Source organism: Esox lucius, chromosome 3 (genome assembly GCF_011004845.1).
Source record: "Esox lucius isolate fEsoLuc1 chromosome 3, fEsoLuc1.pri, whole genome shotgun sequence".
Taxonomy (NCBI): domain Eukaryota; kingdom Metazoa; phylum Chordata; class Actinopteri; order Esociformes; family Esocidae; genus Esox; species Esox lucius.
In genome coordinates this window covers 34,761,131-34,779,980 of record NC_047571.1, presented here as the reverse complement: position 1 = coordinate 34,779,980, position 18,850 = coordinate 34,761,131, and the positions used below count along the sequence as shown (strand labels likewise).

General features: G+C 47.5%; 2 protein-coding genes across 2 annotated transcripts; both read left to right on the top strand.

The window, feature by feature from the left end:
* The first annotated feature begins 128 nt into the window (after window positions 1-128).
* Window positions 129-5,476, top strand: acadm (acyl-CoA dehydrogenase medium chain). Its single transcript, XM_010864381.4, has 11 exons — window positions 129-230; window positions 623-728; window positions 865-962; window positions 1,068-1,238; window positions 1,549-1,629; window positions 1,788-1,918; window positions 2,103-2,211; window positions 3,382-3,522; window positions 3,843-3,938; window positions 4,327-4,575; window positions 4,867-5,476. The coding sequence occupies exons 1-11, from the start codon at window positions 216-218 to the stop codon at window positions 4,936-4,938; spliced, it is 1,269 nt and encodes a 422-aa protein (XP_010862683.1). The 5' UTR covers window positions 129-215; the 3' UTR covers window positions 4,939-5,476.
* A 1,319-nt stretch (window positions 5,477-6,795) lies between these two features.
* Window positions 6,796-15,336, top strand: rabggtb (Rab geranylgeranyltransferase subunit beta). The gene is made up of 9 exons (XM_029119077.2): window positions 6,796-6,860; window positions 7,264-7,371; window positions 7,607-7,804; window positions 8,657-8,762; window positions 9,084-9,136; window positions 10,792-10,902; window positions 11,466-11,591; window positions 11,910-12,059; window positions 12,688-15,336. The coding sequence occupies exons 1-9, from the start codon at window positions 6,858-6,860 to the stop codon at window positions 12,826-12,828; spliced, it is 996 nt and encodes a 331-aa protein (XP_028974910.1). The 5' UTR covers window positions 6,796-6,857; the 3' UTR covers window positions 12,829-15,336.
* Window positions 15,337-18,850: the final 3,514 nt, after the last annotated feature.

The window sequence follows — 18,850 nt, the reverse complement described above, 5'->3', positions numbered from 1 at the left end:
AACAGCCAACCCGTATTGTAGACAGAATCGTATGGATGGAACAGACGCGTTAGATAAGAAAGTAGGTGAAAAGTCCTCCGCAGAATGACATTGCATGTCACGTGGCAGAATCGGCCGTCATGATTGGATAGAAGCATGTTACTAAAATGGTATGGTAGGTTGGTCGGGACTCAAGGATTTGTACTACGGACGTCTGAAGTTCAACGTCAAAAACAATGCTTTTTAACAAGGTAAAAATACCTACAAATATTTGTTTTACAATTGTATTCTGTACTTAAGTATTTTGTAGTTTCTTGTCGATTGGTTTCTCAATAAATCGAGCTAGTTTTACATTGACTCCTATGCAATATGTTGTCTTGTTAACAAAGATTATGTAGCTAGCACGGCTAATGTTTACAGGATTGGTATAGTTTTATTTTGACAATACGCCGTAAACCGAAGTTCTGACCACGATCTAATGTAACTCGTGTCAGTTAATGACGAGGCAGCTAACAGGTCTAAACGTTTTAGAAAACCAAACTACTCTACAGTGTATGGTAATTTGGTTCATAAACTCTTGTTGTAGCTGGTGTAACTCCACATTATGAATTGGTGTTTATTTGCTCTGTTATGTCTCCCCAAGGCGCTGAGAGCTGGTTTGCAGTCGGGTCTGCGGCTTCAGAGCGGCAGTGCTGCGGCCGCGGCAGCGACTGGGGCTCAGAAGGCACCATCAGGAGGTTTCAGCTTTGGTGAGTAGTGACCGGGCATGTCGCTGTAAATATGACATCAAAGCCTCTAAGTCAACAAATGCATTGATTTAGTCAGTCGTATCATGGCTGTTTCTGTCTCAATTCCTATCTCGTTTCTCTAATTCACTACAAAAAGAGATGACGGATCAGCAGAAGGATTTCCAGGAGCTAGCTAGGAAGTTTGCCCGGGAGGAGATCATTCCTGTTGCCGCTGCTTATGACAGGAGTGGGGAAGTGAGTGTGTATATGTGGATTAACTTGGTGCCTGGGTCTATCTTTGCTTGTGTCTGAAGCAAACATTGGTGTACTAATTAAAAAATAAATATATATATTCCACAGTATCCTGTCCCCATCATCAAGAAAGCATGGGAGCTTGGCCTGATGAACAGCCACATCCCAGAAGACTGTGGGGGAATGGGCCTGGGCATCTTCGATTCCTGCCTCATCACAGAAGAGCTGGCGTATGGTTGTACAGGAGTCCAGACAGCCATCGAGGCCAACTCTCTGGGAGTAGGTTGACATTCAGCTCTCTGCCAGGTCATATGGGTTCAAGGAGACAATATAGTCTCTGCTCTTATCTGTCCTCCTGAGAGACTGATTAAATCAAGTAATCAATTAAAAAAGATGTTCTCAGTCTGTGTATAGGCGTGTCTGGTAGATGACTTGTGTCAGACTTTTGACAGCTGGCTCAGACTAGGCTGACAATGTAATAGCTTATATTGGCGGTTCAGTTTTGCAGCTGTTGTACAGTCAGTTTATCTATACAGCCCTGGTTCTGCCAGATGTCTTAAAATGCTTCTTCACTGTTCTTTCCCTTCAGCAAATGCCAGTTATCATTGCTGGTAATGACGCTCAGAAGAAAAAGTACCTGGGTAGGATGACTGAGGAGCCGCTGATGTGTGTAGGTGCATTGGAACTATGTCACTCTGTCAGCTAAGTGACTTCATGTTGACCGTGGCACTGGTTTCTACTGGGTGTCAACGCTGTGTCCGTGTGTGTCAACGCTGTGTCCGTGTGTGTCAACGCTGTGTCCGTGTGTGTCAACGCTGTGTCCGCCAGGCGTACTGTGTGACGGAGCCTGGGGCAGGTTCTGACGTGGCCGGCCTCAAGACGATGGCGGTGAAGAAAGGAGACGATTATGTGGTTAACGGACAGAAAATGTGGATCACCAACGGCGGCAAAGCCAACTGGTGGGTGGCCTGGTTGAGGGGGTGGCCTGGTTGAGGGGGTGGCCTGGTTGAGGGGGTGGCCTGGTTGAGGGGGTGGCCTGGTTGAGGGGGTGGCCTGGTTGAGGGGGTGGCCTGGTTGAGGGGGTGGCCTGGGGGTTGTGTTGTTTAGCGTCTGTGGTGTGACACTTCTCCCCTGTGCTTGCAGGTATTTCCTGTTGGCTCGTACTGATGCTGACCCCAAGTGCCCAGCCAGCAAGGCTTTCACTGGGTTCATCGTGGAGGCCGACACACCTGGAGTCCTCGTGGGCAGGAAGGTGGGGATCATGTACTGATTAGACCAAATCACCCTGCTGGATCAATGCTGCTTAAACCCATGTGTCATTTAGAGGACCCATGTGTCATTTAGAGGACCCATGTGTCATTTAGAGGACCCATGTGTCATTTAGAGGACCCATGTGTCATTTAGAGGACCCATGTGTCATGCATCCTTCTGCAATAAGACATTGCTGTTTAAAACCCAGGTAGGGGCCAGTCTCCATGACAGCAGGCTAAGGTAGGGCCAGGTAGGGGCCAGTCTCCATGACAGCAGGCTAAGGTGGGGCCAGTCTCCATGACAGCAGGCTAAGGTGGGGCCAGTCTCCATGACAGCAGGCTAAGGTGGGGCCAGTCTCCATGACAGCAGGCTAAGGTGGGGCCAGTCTCCATGACAGCAGGCTAAGGTGGGGCCAGTCTCCATGACAGCAGGCTAAGGTGGGGCCAGTCTCCATGACAGCAGGCTAAGGTGGGGCCAGTCTCCATGACAGCAGGCTAAGGTGGGGCCAGTCTCCATGACAGCAGGCTAAGGTGGGGCCAGTCTCCATGACAGCAGGCTAAGGTAGGGCCAGGTAGGGGCCAGTCTCCATGACAGCAGGCTAAGGTGGGGCCAGTCTCCATGACAGCAGGCTAAGGTGGGGCCAGTCTCCATGACAGCAGGCTAAGGTAGGGCCAGGTAGGGGCCAGTCTCCATGACCGCAGGCTAAGGTAGGGCCAGGTAGGGGCCAGTCTCCATGACCGCAGGCTAAGGTAGGGCCAGGTAGGGGCCAGTCTCCATGACCGCAGGCTAAGGTAGGGCCAGGTAGGGGCCAGTCTCCATGACCGCAGGCTAAGGTAGGGCCAGGTAGGGGCCAGTCTCCATGACCGCAGGCTAAGGTAGGGCCATGTAGGGGCCAGTCTCCATGACAGCAGGCTAAGGTAGGGCCAGGTAGGGGCCAGTCTCTCTCTGGCTGATCTGTTATAGTTGTAATCTGGAATATTTTAGGAGTTTCTCCAGTTACCTGTGTTTCTTTGCAGGCAAAGGATTTAGTCAAACTAGTGCAGTGGGGCCAATGTTTTGGACCTAAGCAAATACTTTTTTGGCCACAAATTGTTGGATTTAGCTTTTTACACAGGAACCACTCTACCTAGATGACATTTGACTGACTCTTTTGATACGTTGGTCTGTGTAGGAGATGAACATGGGCCAGCGTTGCTCTGACACCAGAGGAATCACCTTTGAAGACGTCAGGATACCCAAGGAGAACGTCCTGATTGGAGAAGGGGCTGGCTTCAAAATTGCCATGGGAGCCTTTGATAAGACCCGCCCACCTGTGAGTGCCCTTGTACATTCACTGCAGTGTTTTAAAAAATATATAAAATGAACATTATTTTGGAGAAAAACTTCAGTTTGCTTTCACCTGATCTGCTAGGGACGTGGAATCATGTACTAGCTGTAGTTTACTGTCTGACACTTAACATGGAGTTCCTATGTGCGGAAAGTGGCAGAAAAACACTGCTTTCGTATTGGCACCGCCCAACTTATGGTTCTGGGTGGAAAGTCACCCTGTTCCTGTTTAGTATGACACAGGGGCGGTTGTGTCTTGATGTGTGGATCAGTCTGGATACGAGTGTCTGTTAATTGACTGTCCAGGTGGCGGCTGGAGCAACTGGCCTGGCCCAGAGAGCGCTGGATGAGGCCACTAGATACGCCCTGGAGAGGAAGACCTTCGGAAAACTCATCGCTGAGGTCGGTCACAGTGGTTTAAAATAAAACCCCATAAAGCAAGATTTGTACAAAAATTTGTTAATCTGGCAGAGGTTAATCTGTTTTCCGGCTGAACAAGAGCACCCAAATAATTTATTTGGGAATTAGAACGGAGTTGATTTGTTTCTTTGCATCGCCAGAATGTTCACCACACATGGTCTAGAATCGTAGCCAGGTGTTCTCACTAACATTCCTCTGTATCTACTCCAGGACTAGTCCTCATTTCACATGTCAGGGAACGTTTCTCCACAAATGGCAGCCAGCTGAAACGAAGTTGCTACTATGTCCAAAACAGAAACCATAGCCAGTTAGCCTGCCATAAGTAGCCAATCAAAAAAAAGTGAGCTGGACTTTGACTTCTATACCCCAGCACCAGGCGGTGTCATTTCTGCTGGCGGAGATGGCCATGAAGGTGGAGCTGGCGAGGATGGGTTGGCAGAGGTCCGCTTGGGAGGTTGACTCCGGGAGGAGGAACACATACTACGCCTCCATCGCCAAGGCCTTCGCCGGCGACATCGCCAACCAGGTGGCCAGTGATGCGGTGCAGGTGTTCGGGGGCAACGGCTTCAACTCGGAGTACCCCGTCGAGAAACTGATGAGGGACGCCAAGATCTACCAGGTGGGGCCACTTCAAAGGGTTTTTGAGGATCAGCTGGAGTGGTCTAGAAGCCGTAGTAATCCCTTTAGCTCAGTGTCAAGGATTCTGTAGACCTGGTTCTTGCCTGTCTAAAATGTTTTATGTCCACAGATCTGGAAAACAAAGCTATTTTACTGGGGATTGTCCCTTTTTTGTTTCAAGACATTTACTCAAGTTATACCTCACCAAACACTTCCCAAGTCAGGTCACATGGTCTAGTAAAGGTTGAATGTGAATTGTTCCCCAACTAACTGCCTGTTACTTCTCCTTCAGATCTATGAAGGGACCGCTCAGATCCAGAGGCTCATCATCTCCCGTGAACACTTCAGCAGGTTCAAGAAATGAGCTGCCAACTCATGTCTGCACTCATCCGTCCCGTTTCTGAATGAACACTTGTCTGTCTGCCCTCGCCCCACCTGGTCCATCTTCTGAATGAACACCTGCCATATTCCTGAATCATCCCACATTTACTGTGACAATTATTGATCAATCCAAGGTGCAATTGGGGAACCCCAACTGTACCCTAATCCTTATGTAGTGAACTTCCTTTGACCAGGCCCTGATAAAGGGCAGTGGACTCCAGAGGGAATATGCTGCCCTTTTGAGATGCTCCCAGTCAGACATTGTTACAGGAGGTGTGCTTTGATTATAGTAACATGCAGGGATGGATACAGAACTGCGGATATTGGTTGCCTTAAGTCCATCATAACACCTTGTTGCCATGTGAACCTTCAACAGTTGCTTAGCCTTTTCACAACATGGAAATGTATATGAATACAACTAATCAAAAGGGCGTGGAGAACAAATTGCTCATTTGAATTGTGACTTGACTCCTCACAAACTGTAAGGGCTTCATTGTAACGTAATAAACAATGTATTCTGATGTACTTGTATTGTCATTTCCTTACTGTCAGTGTATTCATTCAGTGCTGTGAGTTTGGTTCTTGAAGGTGTAGATTTTGTAATATTGGTTGAGTTTTTTTTTTCGGTTGAAGTCCAGGCTCACTAACTAACGGCTCCTCCTGGGTGTCAGTATTTAAGTACATTGGCATGTGGTCTGATGAGGAGTTGACTTGGAGGACCCACCTGCAGTATATTGCTGTGAGATGTCGAAGGGCTATGAACCTTATGCGGGCAGTGGTAGGGTATGATTGGGGAGCAGATAGACATACTATGGTGTGTATCTATCAGATGCTGATTAGCTCCATTTTAGACTGGGTGTTTTGTGTATGGGTATGCAGCTAAATCAGGGTTGTAATGTTTAGATGTGGTCCAGGCAACCGCGTTACGGCTGTGTGTAGGTGCGTTTAAGACCACATCGGTTGAGGCCTTGCTAGTGGAAGTTGGGGAGATGCCGCTGGACCTGAGGCAGGATAAACTGGCACTGGCGTACTGGGTCAGATTAAAGGGGAGCGTGAAGGGGCATCCAGCAGCCAAGGCTGTGGCTGACTGCTGGGAGAGGGAAGTGGGCAAGGTAAAGGTGTTTGGGTGGGTGATTGGGAAGTTGGAGGAGGAGTATGGATTAAGTGAGAGGGAAATGGGGCCTACAGTCGCACTTGGTTCCAAATTGGTTGTTTCCAAAGCCAGAAGTGGATGTCCGTGTTATTAGAGAGAAGGAAGGAATGGGATGACGGGTGCATGGGTTGATGTGTGGAAAGGTATGTTGGTGAGGGGTACTACACGTTTCTCCAGATATATACAGATGGGTCAAAGGATCTGGAGAGTGGAAGGATTGGTGTGGGGGTGTATGTGCCAGAATTTAGTGTAGAGACGGCTCAGAGACTGACAGACCAGGTGTCTGTATATACGGCAGAGATGGTGGCGATGATTCTCGGGTTGAGGTGGGTGGAGGAGGTGAGACCCTTGAGAGTGGTGGTGTGTTCTGACTCAACGGCGGTGTTAGGCAGGTTACGGACTGGAAGATCAGACAGGTGACTTGTTGGTGGATATGATGGTGTTGTTGGGATTGGAGAGGATGGGTGTGGTGGTTCGGTTCTGCTGGGTGATGGCTCATGTTGGTGTGGAGGGTAATGAAGGGGCTGATAGGTTGGCTAGGAGTGGGTGAAGGAAGGAGAGAGTGGGTGTACAGGTACCGCTAGGACGTTGGAAATTAAAACGTTGATAATTTCACCGGTACGGTAGGTGGCGGTATATGCACCTTCAATGGATGCGATCAGCAATTAATTTAAGAGAAGAAGAGAAGAAGCCGTAAACCTCCATGACGCGAAAATTCTGCGCCGCGAGGTGATGCGAAGATTTCCAGAATGGTGACTTTGTTTACATTTACGTTTGTCTTTCTTCTGCTCTGAATATAATTTAAACAGTGTTAATGTTATTTATATTATAAACTTGCAATTAAATTAAATGCAGTTAATTACCTGTCATTTAAATAGAGTGAAGAACCTGGCTAACGTTATAGCTAAATGGGCTGGGATGGTTCAAGTAATTAGCTACCTAGAATACGTTTCTGGATTGACAATGTTGTGGCAGCTAACCTTTACACAACATGCTTACCAGACGTATGCTATTTCTGTAATGTGAATGTTTTGTGTTTAGTAGTATGATTAGATTTTTTGCCCAACTGACAAAGTTTCTAGCTGTTGTCTTACTATTTCGCTAACGTTAGTTCTTCCTCAGTCAGACTGAAATAAGTTGTCCGTTCCGTTGTAGGGGACACAAGTGAAAGACGTTGTGATCAAGCCTGACGCACCTAGTGATCTGCTGTTAGATAAACACGCAGACTACATTGCTGCCTATGGCTCCAAGAAGGATGACTATGTAAGTATTCCGGGACACAGAGTTCTGGTCAGGGTGATCGTGTAAGTAGAATTGTGTCTTTCAGGTGGTAGAGGTGCCTTGTTGGTTGATTGACCACAAGGGGGGTCATTGGAAATGCATGCAGTCATTACAGTAAGTGGCCCTGGGTGAGAGTTTCTGCTGAACTACTTGAATGTCAAGGTATTTAGTTGGCCATCAGTGTTTGAGTTGTTGATTTCCTGTCCTCTCCTCTTAGGAGTACACTCTGTCAGAGTACTTGAGGGTGAGTGGGATCTACTGGGGTCTGACAGTAATGGACCTGATGGGTCAGCTGACACGAATGAACCAACAGGAGATCTCTGACTTCATCAAGTCCTGTCAGCACGACTGTGGAGGTATCAGCGCCAGCATCGGACACGACCCCCACCTCCTGTACACGCTCAGTGCCATACAGGTGAGACATCTTGACCCCTGTACCCATTCAGAGCCATACAGGTGAGATGGCTTGACCCCTGTACCCATTCAGAGCCATACAGGTGAGATGGCTTGACCCCTGTACCCATTCAGAATGGTACCGGTGAGACGGCTTGACCCCTGTACCCATTCAGAGCCATACAGGTGAGACGGCTTGACCCCTGTACCCATTCAGAGTGGTACAGGTGAGACGGCTTGACCCCTGTACCCATTCAGAGTGGTACAGGTGAGACGGCTTGACCCCTGTACCCATTCAGAGCGGTACAGGTGAGACGGCTTGACCCCTGTACCCATTCAGAGCCATACAGGTGAGACGGCTTGACCCCTATACCCATTCAGAGCCATACAGGTGAGACGGCTTGACCCCTGTACCCATTCAGAGTGGTACAGGTGAGACAGCTTGACCCCTGTACCCATTCAGAGTGGTACAGGTGAGACGGCTTGACCCCTGTACCCATTCAGAGCGGTACAGGTGAGACGGCTTGACCCCTGTACCCATTCAGAGTGGTACAGGTGAGAAGGCTTGACCCCTGTACCCATTCAGAGCGGTACAGGTGAGACGGCTTGACCATGTTCATTATGTTACACGGTATACGAGGATTGGTTGTGTCTATAAAATCCATCTGTGCACAAAACTTTACTGTGATTAAACTACTAGGAATACTGGTGTGTACCTCAGGTCATGTCTCTATGATAATGTGGTCTGTCTCCCTCAGATCCTGTGTCTCTATGATAATGTGGTCTGTCTCCCCAAGATCATGTGTCTCTATGGTAATGTTAATACCTCCCTTGGATCCTGTGTGTTGATGATACTGTGTTCTATTTCCTTTAGATCCTGTGTCTTTATGATAATGTTCATATCCTGGATGTGGATAAGGTTGTTGAGTATGTCAAAGGACTGCAACAGGAGGACGGCTCCTTTGCTGGGGACAAATGGGGTGAGTTTACCACGTCTGAGTTCTTGTAATGGAAATAGATGTAAATTATTTTTGATGTTATTTTACCAGGTAATTATGCAAAGAACACATCTTAATGGCCAGCGATGATGCTGTATTAATTGAGGTTAATGATCTGGCTCAGGGACAGAACAACAGGGTTTTTCCCATGTCAGCTTGGGATTAGAACCAAGAACCTTTCATTAACTGGCCCAGAACCGGACTAATACTATACACAAAATACTATACACAAAATATCTGCTGATGTCATTTTGCTGAGTCTACTTTTCACCTTTCTGCCCTCATGGACTCATTGACCTCCAGGTGAAATAGACACACGCTTTTCCTTCTGTGCTGTGGCAACCCTGGCATTGCTGGTATGTCTGAAATGAACTCCCTTAACTTTAATGGTCATACACTGCTCAAAGACATGAAGGGAACACTTAAATCTCACATCGGGTCTTGATGAATTAAATATATTAAAACAGCAAAATCTATACTGTAAAATGTGTAATTCATTGAGAACAAAATTACATAATGGTCACTGGAAACAAAAATCACCAACCGATTGAAGGCTGGATTCAAACTCACACCGAAAATCAAAGTGAAAAATTTAAATCACAGGCTGTCACCACAGAAACTCATAATGTGACTCAGTAGTGTGTATGACCCCACGTTCCTGTATGCACTCCCAGCAACGTCTGGGCATGATCCTGATGAGATGGCTGGGGGATCTCCTCCCAGACTTGGATCAAGGCATCAGTGAACCCCTGGGCAGTCTGTGGCGCTACTTAGCGGTGTCAGATGCACTGATACGTAATGTCCCAGAAGTTCTCAATTGGATTCAGGTCTGGGGAACGTGAGGGCCAGTCCGTGGCATCAATGCCTTCGTCATCCTGGAACTGCCTACACACTCTGGCCACATGAGGCTGGGCATTGTCCTGCACCAGGAGGAACCCAGGGTCCACTGCACCAGCGTAAGGTCTGATGACGGGTCTGAGGATTTCATTCCGGTACCTAACAGCAGTCAGGGTACTGTTGGCTAGCACATGGAGGTCTGTGAACCCTCCAAGGATATGCCTCCCCAGACCATCACTGACCCACCACCAAACCGGTCATGCTGGATGATGTTGCAGGCAGCATAATGTTCACGAAAGAGTCTCCAGACTAATTTATGCCTGTCACATGTGAAGAGAACAGGACGCCAGTGGCGGACCTGACCATTCTGGTGTTTTCTGGCGAATGCCAATCGAGCTGCACAGTGCTGGGCTGTGAGCACAGGTCCCACTAGAGGATGTCAGGCCCTCATGCCACCCTCATGGAGTATGTTTCTGATAGTTTGGTCAGAAACATGCACACCAGTAGCCCGCTGGAGGTCATTTTGTAGGACTCTGGCAGTGCTCCTCCTGTTCCTCCTCGCACAAAGGAGCAGATACGGGTCCTGCTGTTGGGTTGATGCCCTCCTACGGCCCAGTCCAGCTGTCTTTGTGTAATGGCCCGTCTCCTGGTATCTCCTCCATGCTCTTGACACTGTACTGGGAGGTACAGCAAACCTTCTTGCAATCGGCACATATGGATGTGCCATCCTGGAGGAGCTGGACTACCTATGCAACATGAATGGGCTGCAGGTACCACCTCATGCTACCAGTAGTGACACTGGCAAAACACCAAACTAGAGAATAATCAGTCAGGAAGGATAAGGAGAGAGTTGTCTGTGGCCACCACCTGCAAAACCGTTCCCTTTTTGGGGGTTGTCTTGCTGTTGCCTCTCCAGTGCACCTGTTGTCACTTTCATTTGCACCAAAACAGGTGACACTGATTCACAATTGCTTATGCTTCCTAACTGGAACTTAACTGACTTGGTGTCATACTGTGATGATTACGTGTTCCCTTCTTTTGAGCAGTGTGTTTTTAATGAATTGGTAATGGTTTTATTATGTATTGTTTATTTTAGAGACTCATGTTATTATGGATCAGTACTTTATTTAGTGAATAGATACCAGTCTGCTGTATGTTCTGTGTTTGTCTGCAGGGGAAGTTGGATGCTATCAACATGAACAAGGCTGTGGAGTTTGTTCTCTCTTGTATGAACTTTGATGGAGGGTTTGGCTGCAGGCCCGGTTCAGAGTCCCACGCTGGACAGGTATGGCAGGGTTTAGTTTATAACAAATAGGTATGGCAGGATTTCGGTTATAACATCTAGGTATGATATTGTTTGGTTTATAACATCTAAGTACATCCTCTCCTCCTCCACCCACTGTTCCACCACCTCCTGCCTCTCCCTCTCCTCCTCCACCCACTGTTCCCCCCCCTCCTCCCTCTCCTCCTCCACCCACTGTTCCCCCTCTCCTCCCTCTCCTCCTCCACCCACTGTTCCCCCCCTCCTCCCTCTCCTCCTCCACCCACTGTTCCCCCCCTCCTCCCTCTCCTCCTCCACCCACTGTTCCCCCCCTCCTCCCTCTCCTCCTCCACCCACTGTTCCCCCCCTCCTCCCTCTCCTCCTCCACCCACTGTTCCACCACCTCCTGCCTCTCCCTCTCCTCCTCCACCCACTGTTCCCCCCCCTCCTCCCTCTCCTCCTCCACCCACTGTTCCCCCCCTCCTCCCTCTCCTCCTCCACCCACTGTTCCCCCCCTCCTCCCTCTCCTCCTCCACCCACTGTTCCCCCACCTCCTGCCTCTCCTTCTCCTCCTCCCTGCCGTTCAGATCTACTGCTGTACAGGATTCCTGTCTTTAACAGGACAGTTGCACCAAATTAATGCAGATCTTCTGGGCTGGTGGCTCTGTGAAAGACAGCTCCCCTCTGGAGGACTTAACGGACGTCCTGAGAAGGTACCTCACTTTATACCACAATGCATCTCACACTACCAGAACCAAAGTGTCCTCTACCATCCTGTACAGTCCCTTCCCAACAGAACCTCAGAGAGACACAGAACGTCTTAGAATCTGTAAACAGAGACACAATCTGTAAACATATTTGGTCCACGCAAAACCTGACAGAATCATGTCTTCTCCCTTTGAGTCCTCATCTCCCCTGGGGCCCTTGTGCTCTGGGACCTCTTTTTGAATAATTGGATGGCTGGAAACAATTTAGACTCCTCATGTCCCTCTCACTGACCCCCCTCCCTCCCCCATCCCTCCCCCCTCCAGCTGCCTGATGTGTGTTACTCGTGGTGGGTTCTGGCCTCGTTGAAGATCATAGGGAGGATCCACTGGATCGATAAAGCCAAGCTGAGGTCCTTCATTCTGGCCTGTCAGGATGAGGAGACGGGGGGCTTTGCTGATCGACCCGGAGACATGGTGAGTCTCCCGGATGTGTAATGGAGGGTCTTAATGAATCGTTAATGATCCGTTATGAAGCCCTAATGAGCCCTAATGAACCTTTAATGAGCCCTAATGAACCCTTAATGAATCATGTTAAGTATGAAATGATTATGCTGTCTTAGTCATGCAACGTTCAAAGACGGAGTGGATCTGTTATCTTTTGCCCTCCGGACCCCATGTGTTTTAGTGATGTGTAACTACCAGAAGTAGTCACCTCTGGTGACAGACCACCCTGGGGTTGACCTCTGGTGACAGACCACCCTGGGGTTGACCTCTGGTGACAGACCACCCTGGGGTTGACCTCTGGAGACAGACCTCTGGTGACAGACCCCCCTGGGGTTGACCTCTGGTGACAGACCCCCCTGGGGTTGACCTCTGGTGACAGACCCCCCTGGGGTTGACCTCTGGTGACAGACCCCCCTGGGGTTGACCTCTGGTGACAGACCCCCCTGGGGTTGACCTCTGGTGACAGACCCCCCTGGGGTTGACCTCTGGTGACAGACCCCCCTGGGGTTGACCTCTGGTGACAGACCCCCCTGGGGTTGACCTCTGGTGACAGACCCCCCTGGGGTTAAGAACTTTGTCCTCCCTCTGTGTTCTCCAGGTGGACCCGTTCCATACCCTGTTTGGCGTGGCGGGCCTGTCTCTGCTGGGCGATGAGCAGATCAAGGACGTCAACCCGGTGTTATGCATGCCTGAAGACGTGTTGGATAGGATCGGCTTGCACCCTGACCTGCTCAGCTAGCCCTCCACGCGCACGCACACACAAACACACTCACAGAGACGGCCACGCGCACCACCTCACACCGGGGTTTGTGCCTGGTCAGATCACTATTCAGTCAATTCATCAAGTAGAATAAAATACACCTGTATTACACCTGTATTACACCTGTATTACACCTGTATTACACCTGTATTACACCTGTATTACACCTGTATTACACCTGTATTACACCTGTATTACGATGGTCATTTTCTGAATTGTCTGAATCAAAGACTGAGGCCAACTCTGCATCACAGCCACTACCCCACCACCCCAACCCCCCATGCAGGGCCTTAGAGACCGGGGGTGTTGGGGGTCCAGAGAGATGATGAGTTACTCCAAGGACATCTAACCAAATCTTTGGTTAATAAGCATCTTCAGTAGAGATTCTTCATGGTGTTAGCCTTCTTTAGTCCGAGGCTTTTATTTCGGGGGAAACCGGATGAAACCCGTTCCAATACAGCAGTCCATTTTAGTGTGTATGTTCTTTTTATGTCTGTCCACGATAAATCAGGATGAAGCTTTAAGTCTCTGCTTCCTCCTGGGTTCTGGCTTTGTCTACTGAAGCAGCCAATTTAGACTGGCAAGTCTAAGGGCAAGGTCTTAGAAAGCACTGGAATATGAAAAGGGCAGCATCCTAGAAAGTACTGAATTTAGACCAGGGCAGGGTTTTAGAAAGTACTGAATTTAGACCAGGGCAGGGTTTTAGAAAGTACTGAATTTAGACCAGGGCAGGGTCTTAGAAAGTACTGAATTTAGACCAGGGCAGGGTTTTAGAAAGTACTGAATTTAGACCAGGGCAGGGTCTTAGAAAGTACTGAATTTAGACCAGGGCAGGGTCTTAGAAAGTACTGAATTTAGACCAGGGCAGGGTCTTAGAAAGTACTGAATTTAGACCAGGGCAGGGTCTTAGAAAGTACTGAATTTAGACCAGGGCAGGGTCTTAGAAAGTACTGAATTTAGACCAGGGCAGGGTCTTAGAAAGTACTGAATTTAGACCAGGGCAGGGTCTTAGAAAGTACTGAATTTAGACCAGGGCAGGGTCTTAGAAAGTACTGAATTTAGACCAGGGCAGGGTTTTAGAAAGTACTGAATTTAGACCAGGGCAGGGTTTTAGAAAGTACTGAATTTAGACCAGGGCAGGGTTTTAGAAAGTACTGAATTTAGACCAGGGCAGGGTTTTAGAAAGTACTGAATTTAGACCAGGGCAGGGTTTTAGAAAGTACTGAATTTAGACCAGGGCAGGGTTTTAGAAAGTACTGAATTTAGACCAGGGCAGGGTCTTAGAAAGTACTGAATTTAGACCAGGGCAGGGTCTTAGAAAGTACTGAATTTAGACCAGGGCAGGGTCTAAGGAAGCGTCCAATATCCGGATTTGTATGATCTGGTCTCATGGGGTTTTTGACACGCTGGTCCACCTTCCCTGGTTGGTAATTTATTGAACCACTCACCAGGTTACCTAATGAAAACATGAGTGTCAGTGATGTTGTGGGCTTGAGGTCTGGATTAAGGTAACCATCCTCCACCCAACACATGCACATTAAAAAATATCAGTCACTGTGTTTTCAAAGCGCTAGCTGCTTTAACAACTGAGAGGACTCACTGACCAAAACCTGTTTGACTGCTTATCCTGTATGTTTTGTATTATGTCTCCGTATAAAGCAAGTACTGACAGTATGCTTTTTAAGGCATGTAAATGGGGACGGCAGAATCAAGGTCGGACCTGAGACTGTGTCTGGTGGCAACAAGTTGTTAGCCTGGGTTCCAGTCCCTCTGTGTCTGGTGGCATCAAGCTGTTAGCCTGGGTTCCAGTCATGTTATTTTGGCGTCTATAGGACACAAAATTTTGGTATTCTTCAAATGAATGTCTTTATTTTTCTCCTCAGATCTTTGTTCGGAGCAGGTCTGATTGGTCGAAAGGTTATCCAAATTGAGCTGCTTGTGCAAACGCATCCATGATACTCGTTACTGAGTAGCATCAATCCAAAGTCCTGCTTAAATGGTCTTGATTTGTGTTCCTGCGCCCAAATGGCAAGCTACTCCCGATCTGTTGGACTTCTTTTGACCATACCTGTTGGGCTTCTTTTGACCAGACCTGTTGGGCTTCTTTTGACCAGACCTGTTGGGCTTCTTTTGACCAGACCTGTTGGGCTTCTTTTGACCAGACCTGTTGGGCTTCTTAAGTAGGGCAATCGTATGGAAGTGGTGTCATTTGACCCTTAACCTGTGTTACAGTGATAACCACTTTAACTGTGGTCAGCATTTATTTAGAGAATCGCTGTTTGTTTTTCAGGATTGTGCTGAGACGGTTCTTGATGCTACTGTGGTCAGTCATTCTGTTTCACTGTTGTTTCCTTTAACATTTCCACCTATCTGCTGTTATGTAATGGAGAATAATACACAGTTTGTGACTGTCTATGTATCTGCAACAGAATGTGTTACCAGTCATCTTCTAGGAGGCAATAAATACATAAATTATTCCGTAATCCACCCCCTCTGCTCTGGTCTTCCCATTTTTTTGAACAGGGAACACGTGCTCTGGATGACTTAATGCATTACCGGATCTGGCCACCAGGTGGCAAACCTCTTCCTTCCATCACCTCAGCTACAGTGGGAAGAACAAGTATTTGATACACTGCCGATTTTGCAGGTTTTCCCACTTACAAAGCATGTAGAGGTCTGTAATTTTTATCATAGATACACTTCAACTGTGAGTAACGGAATTAAAAAATCCAGAAAATCACATTGTATGAATTTTAAATAATTAATTTGCATTTTATTGCATGACATAAGTATTTGATCACCTACCAACCAGTAAGAATTCTGGCTCTCACAGACCTGTTAGTTTTTCTTTAAGAAGCCCTCCTGTTCTCCACTCATTACCTGTATTAACTGCACCTGTTTGAACTCGTTACCTGTATAAAAGACACCTGTCCACACACTCAATCAAACAGACTCCAACCTCTCCACAATGGCCAAGACCAGAGAGCTGTGTAAGGACTTCAGGGATAAAATTGTAGACCTGCACAAGGCTGGAATGGGTTACAGGACAATAGGCAAGCAGCTTGGTGAGAAGGCAACAACTGTTGGCGCAATTATTAGAAAATGGAAGAAGTTCAAGATGACGGTCAATCTCTCCTTGTGGGGCATCAATGATCATGAGGAAGGTGAGGGATCAGCCCAGAACTACACGGCAGGACCTGGTCAATAACCTGAAGAGAGCTGGGACCACATTCTCAAAGAAAACCATTAGTAACACACTGCCGTCATGGATTAAAATCCTGCAGCGGAAGCAAGGTTCCCCTGTTCAAGCCAGCGCATGTCCAGGCCTGTCTGAAGTTTGACAGTGACCATCTGGATGATCCAGAGGAGGAATGGGAGAAGGTCATGTGGTCTGATGAGAAGAAATTGAGCATTTTGGTCTAAACTCCACTCGCCGTGTTTAGAGGAAGAAGAAGGATGAGTACTACCCCAAGAACACCATCCCAACCGTGAAACATGGAGGTGGAAACATCATTCTTTGGGGATGCTTTTCTGCAAAGGGGACAGGACGACTGCACCGTATTGAGGGGAGGATTGATGGGGCCAAGTATCGTGAGATCTTGGCCAACAACCTCCTTCCCTCAGTAAGAGCAGTGAAGATGGATCGTGGCTGGGTCTTGCAGCATGACAATGACTTGAAACACACAGCCAGGGCAACTAAAGAGTGGCTCCGTACGGAGCATCTCAAGGTCCTGGAGTGGCCTAGCCAGTCTCCAGACCTGAACCCAATAGAAAATCTTTGGAGGGAGCTGAAAGTCTGTATTGCCCAGCGACAACCCCGAAACCTGAAGGATCTGGAGAAGGTCTGTATGGAGGAGTGGGCCAAAATCCCTGCTGCAGTGTGTGCAAACCTGGTCAAGAACTACAGGAAACTTATGATCTCTGTAATTGCAAACAAAGGTTTCTGTACCAAAATTAAGTTCTGCTTTTCTGATGTATCAAATACTTATGTCATGCAATAAAATGCAAATTAATTACTTAAAAATCATACAATGTGTTTTTCTGGATTTTTAGATTCCATCGCTCACAGTTGAAGAGTACCTATAGTAAAAATTACAGACTTCTACATGCTTTATAAGTGGGAAAACCTGCGGAATCGGCAGTGTATCAAATACCTATTCAAATACTTGTTCTCCCCACTGTACATTGCACCTGACTGGTCTGAGGCATTTATTTTTTACTTCTCTGACAACCAAACAATAGAATAGTCCTGGGCATAGCAAGCAAATTAAGTTTCTGCTGTATAGTAAATATCAAAGGCATTCTTTCCTGTGGAAAAGATTACAACACCAACTCACAAGCCGTCTACAGGGTATCTTCTGCCAACACCATCTTTCACTGTAAATGCATAGCCTGGCAACATCTTTTTGTCTTCTGAAATCTATACGCATAATGTCTTCACACGTTTGTTTAGTGTAGCCTAAGACATTAACCAGTTAACAGAAAACTCAAGGGCTGGATCAGTTTTTCTTCATTTCTGTGTTTATCTTTTACCAACAACCTGTGTGTCCGGGACAACTAGAGACAAACCTCATGGTTATTTAGCAACACTGGAATCCCAGCGGTACTCATTAGAGCCCAGCTGAGGGTATTTACAGCTGAACTGACAGACAGACAGACACACCCTGCTGTCATCGTTATTTTCCTATTTTCTGTATATAATCCTGTGTGTGTTGAGATATACACACAAAAATACAAACACACACATCGATCAGACAACATTATGACCACTGACAGGTGAAGTGAATAACACAGATAATCTCGTTATCATGGCACCTGTCAGTGGGTGGGATATATTAGGCAGCAAGTGAACATGCTGTCCTCAAAGTTGATGTGTTAGAAGTAGGTAAAATGGGCAAGTGTAAGGATCTGAGCGACTTTGACAAGGGCCAAAGTGATGGCTAGATGACTGGGTCAGAGCATCTCTGAAACTGCAGCCCTTGTGTGGTGTTCCTGGTCTGCAGTGGTCATTACCTATCAAAAGTGGTCTAAGGAAGGAAAAGCGGTGAACCAGCGACAGGCTCATTGATGCATGTGGGGAGCGAAGGCTGTGGTCTGATCCAACAGATGAGCTACTGTAGCTCAAACTGCTGAAAATGTTAGTGCTGGTACTGATAGAAAGGTGTCAGAACACAATGCATTGCAATTTGTTCTGTATGGGGCTGCGTAGCCGCAGATCAGTCAGGGTGCCCATGCTGACCCCTGTCCACTACCGAAAGCACCTACAATGAGCATGTGAGCATCAGAACTGGACCACGGAGCAATGGAAGAAGGTGGCCTGGTCTAATGAATCATGTTTCCTTTTACATCATGTGGATGGTCAGGTGCATGTGCGTCGCTTACCTGGAGAACACATGGCACCAGGATGCACTATGGGAAGAAGGCAAGCCGGCTGAGGCAGTGTGACGCTTTGGGCAATGTTCTGCTGGGAAAACCTGGGTCCTCCCATTCATGTGGATTTTACTTTGACACAACAGTGAGTTCAAGGTGTTGACTTGGCCTCCAAATTCCCCAGATCTCAATCCAATCGAGCATATGTCGGATGTGCTGGACAAACAAGTACAATCCATGGAGGCCCCACCTCGCAACTTACAGGACTTAAAGGATCTGCTGCTAACGTCTTGGTGCCAGATGCCACAGCACACCTTCAGAGGTCTAGTGGAGTCCAGGCCTCGACAGGTCAGAGCTGTTTTTGCGGCAAAAGTGGGACCTACACAATATTAGGCATGTGGTCATAAAGTTATGGCTGATCGGCATTTGTGTATATACAGTTGATATAAAATGTCTACACACCCCTGTTAAAATGCCAGGTTTTTGTGATGTAAAAGAATGAGACAAAGATAAATCATATCAGATTATTTTCCACTCTTAATGTGACCTATAATGTGAATCATTAAATTGAATAACAAACTGAAATATTCTAGTGGGAAAAATGAAAAAAAAACTTACAATGAGTGGGGAT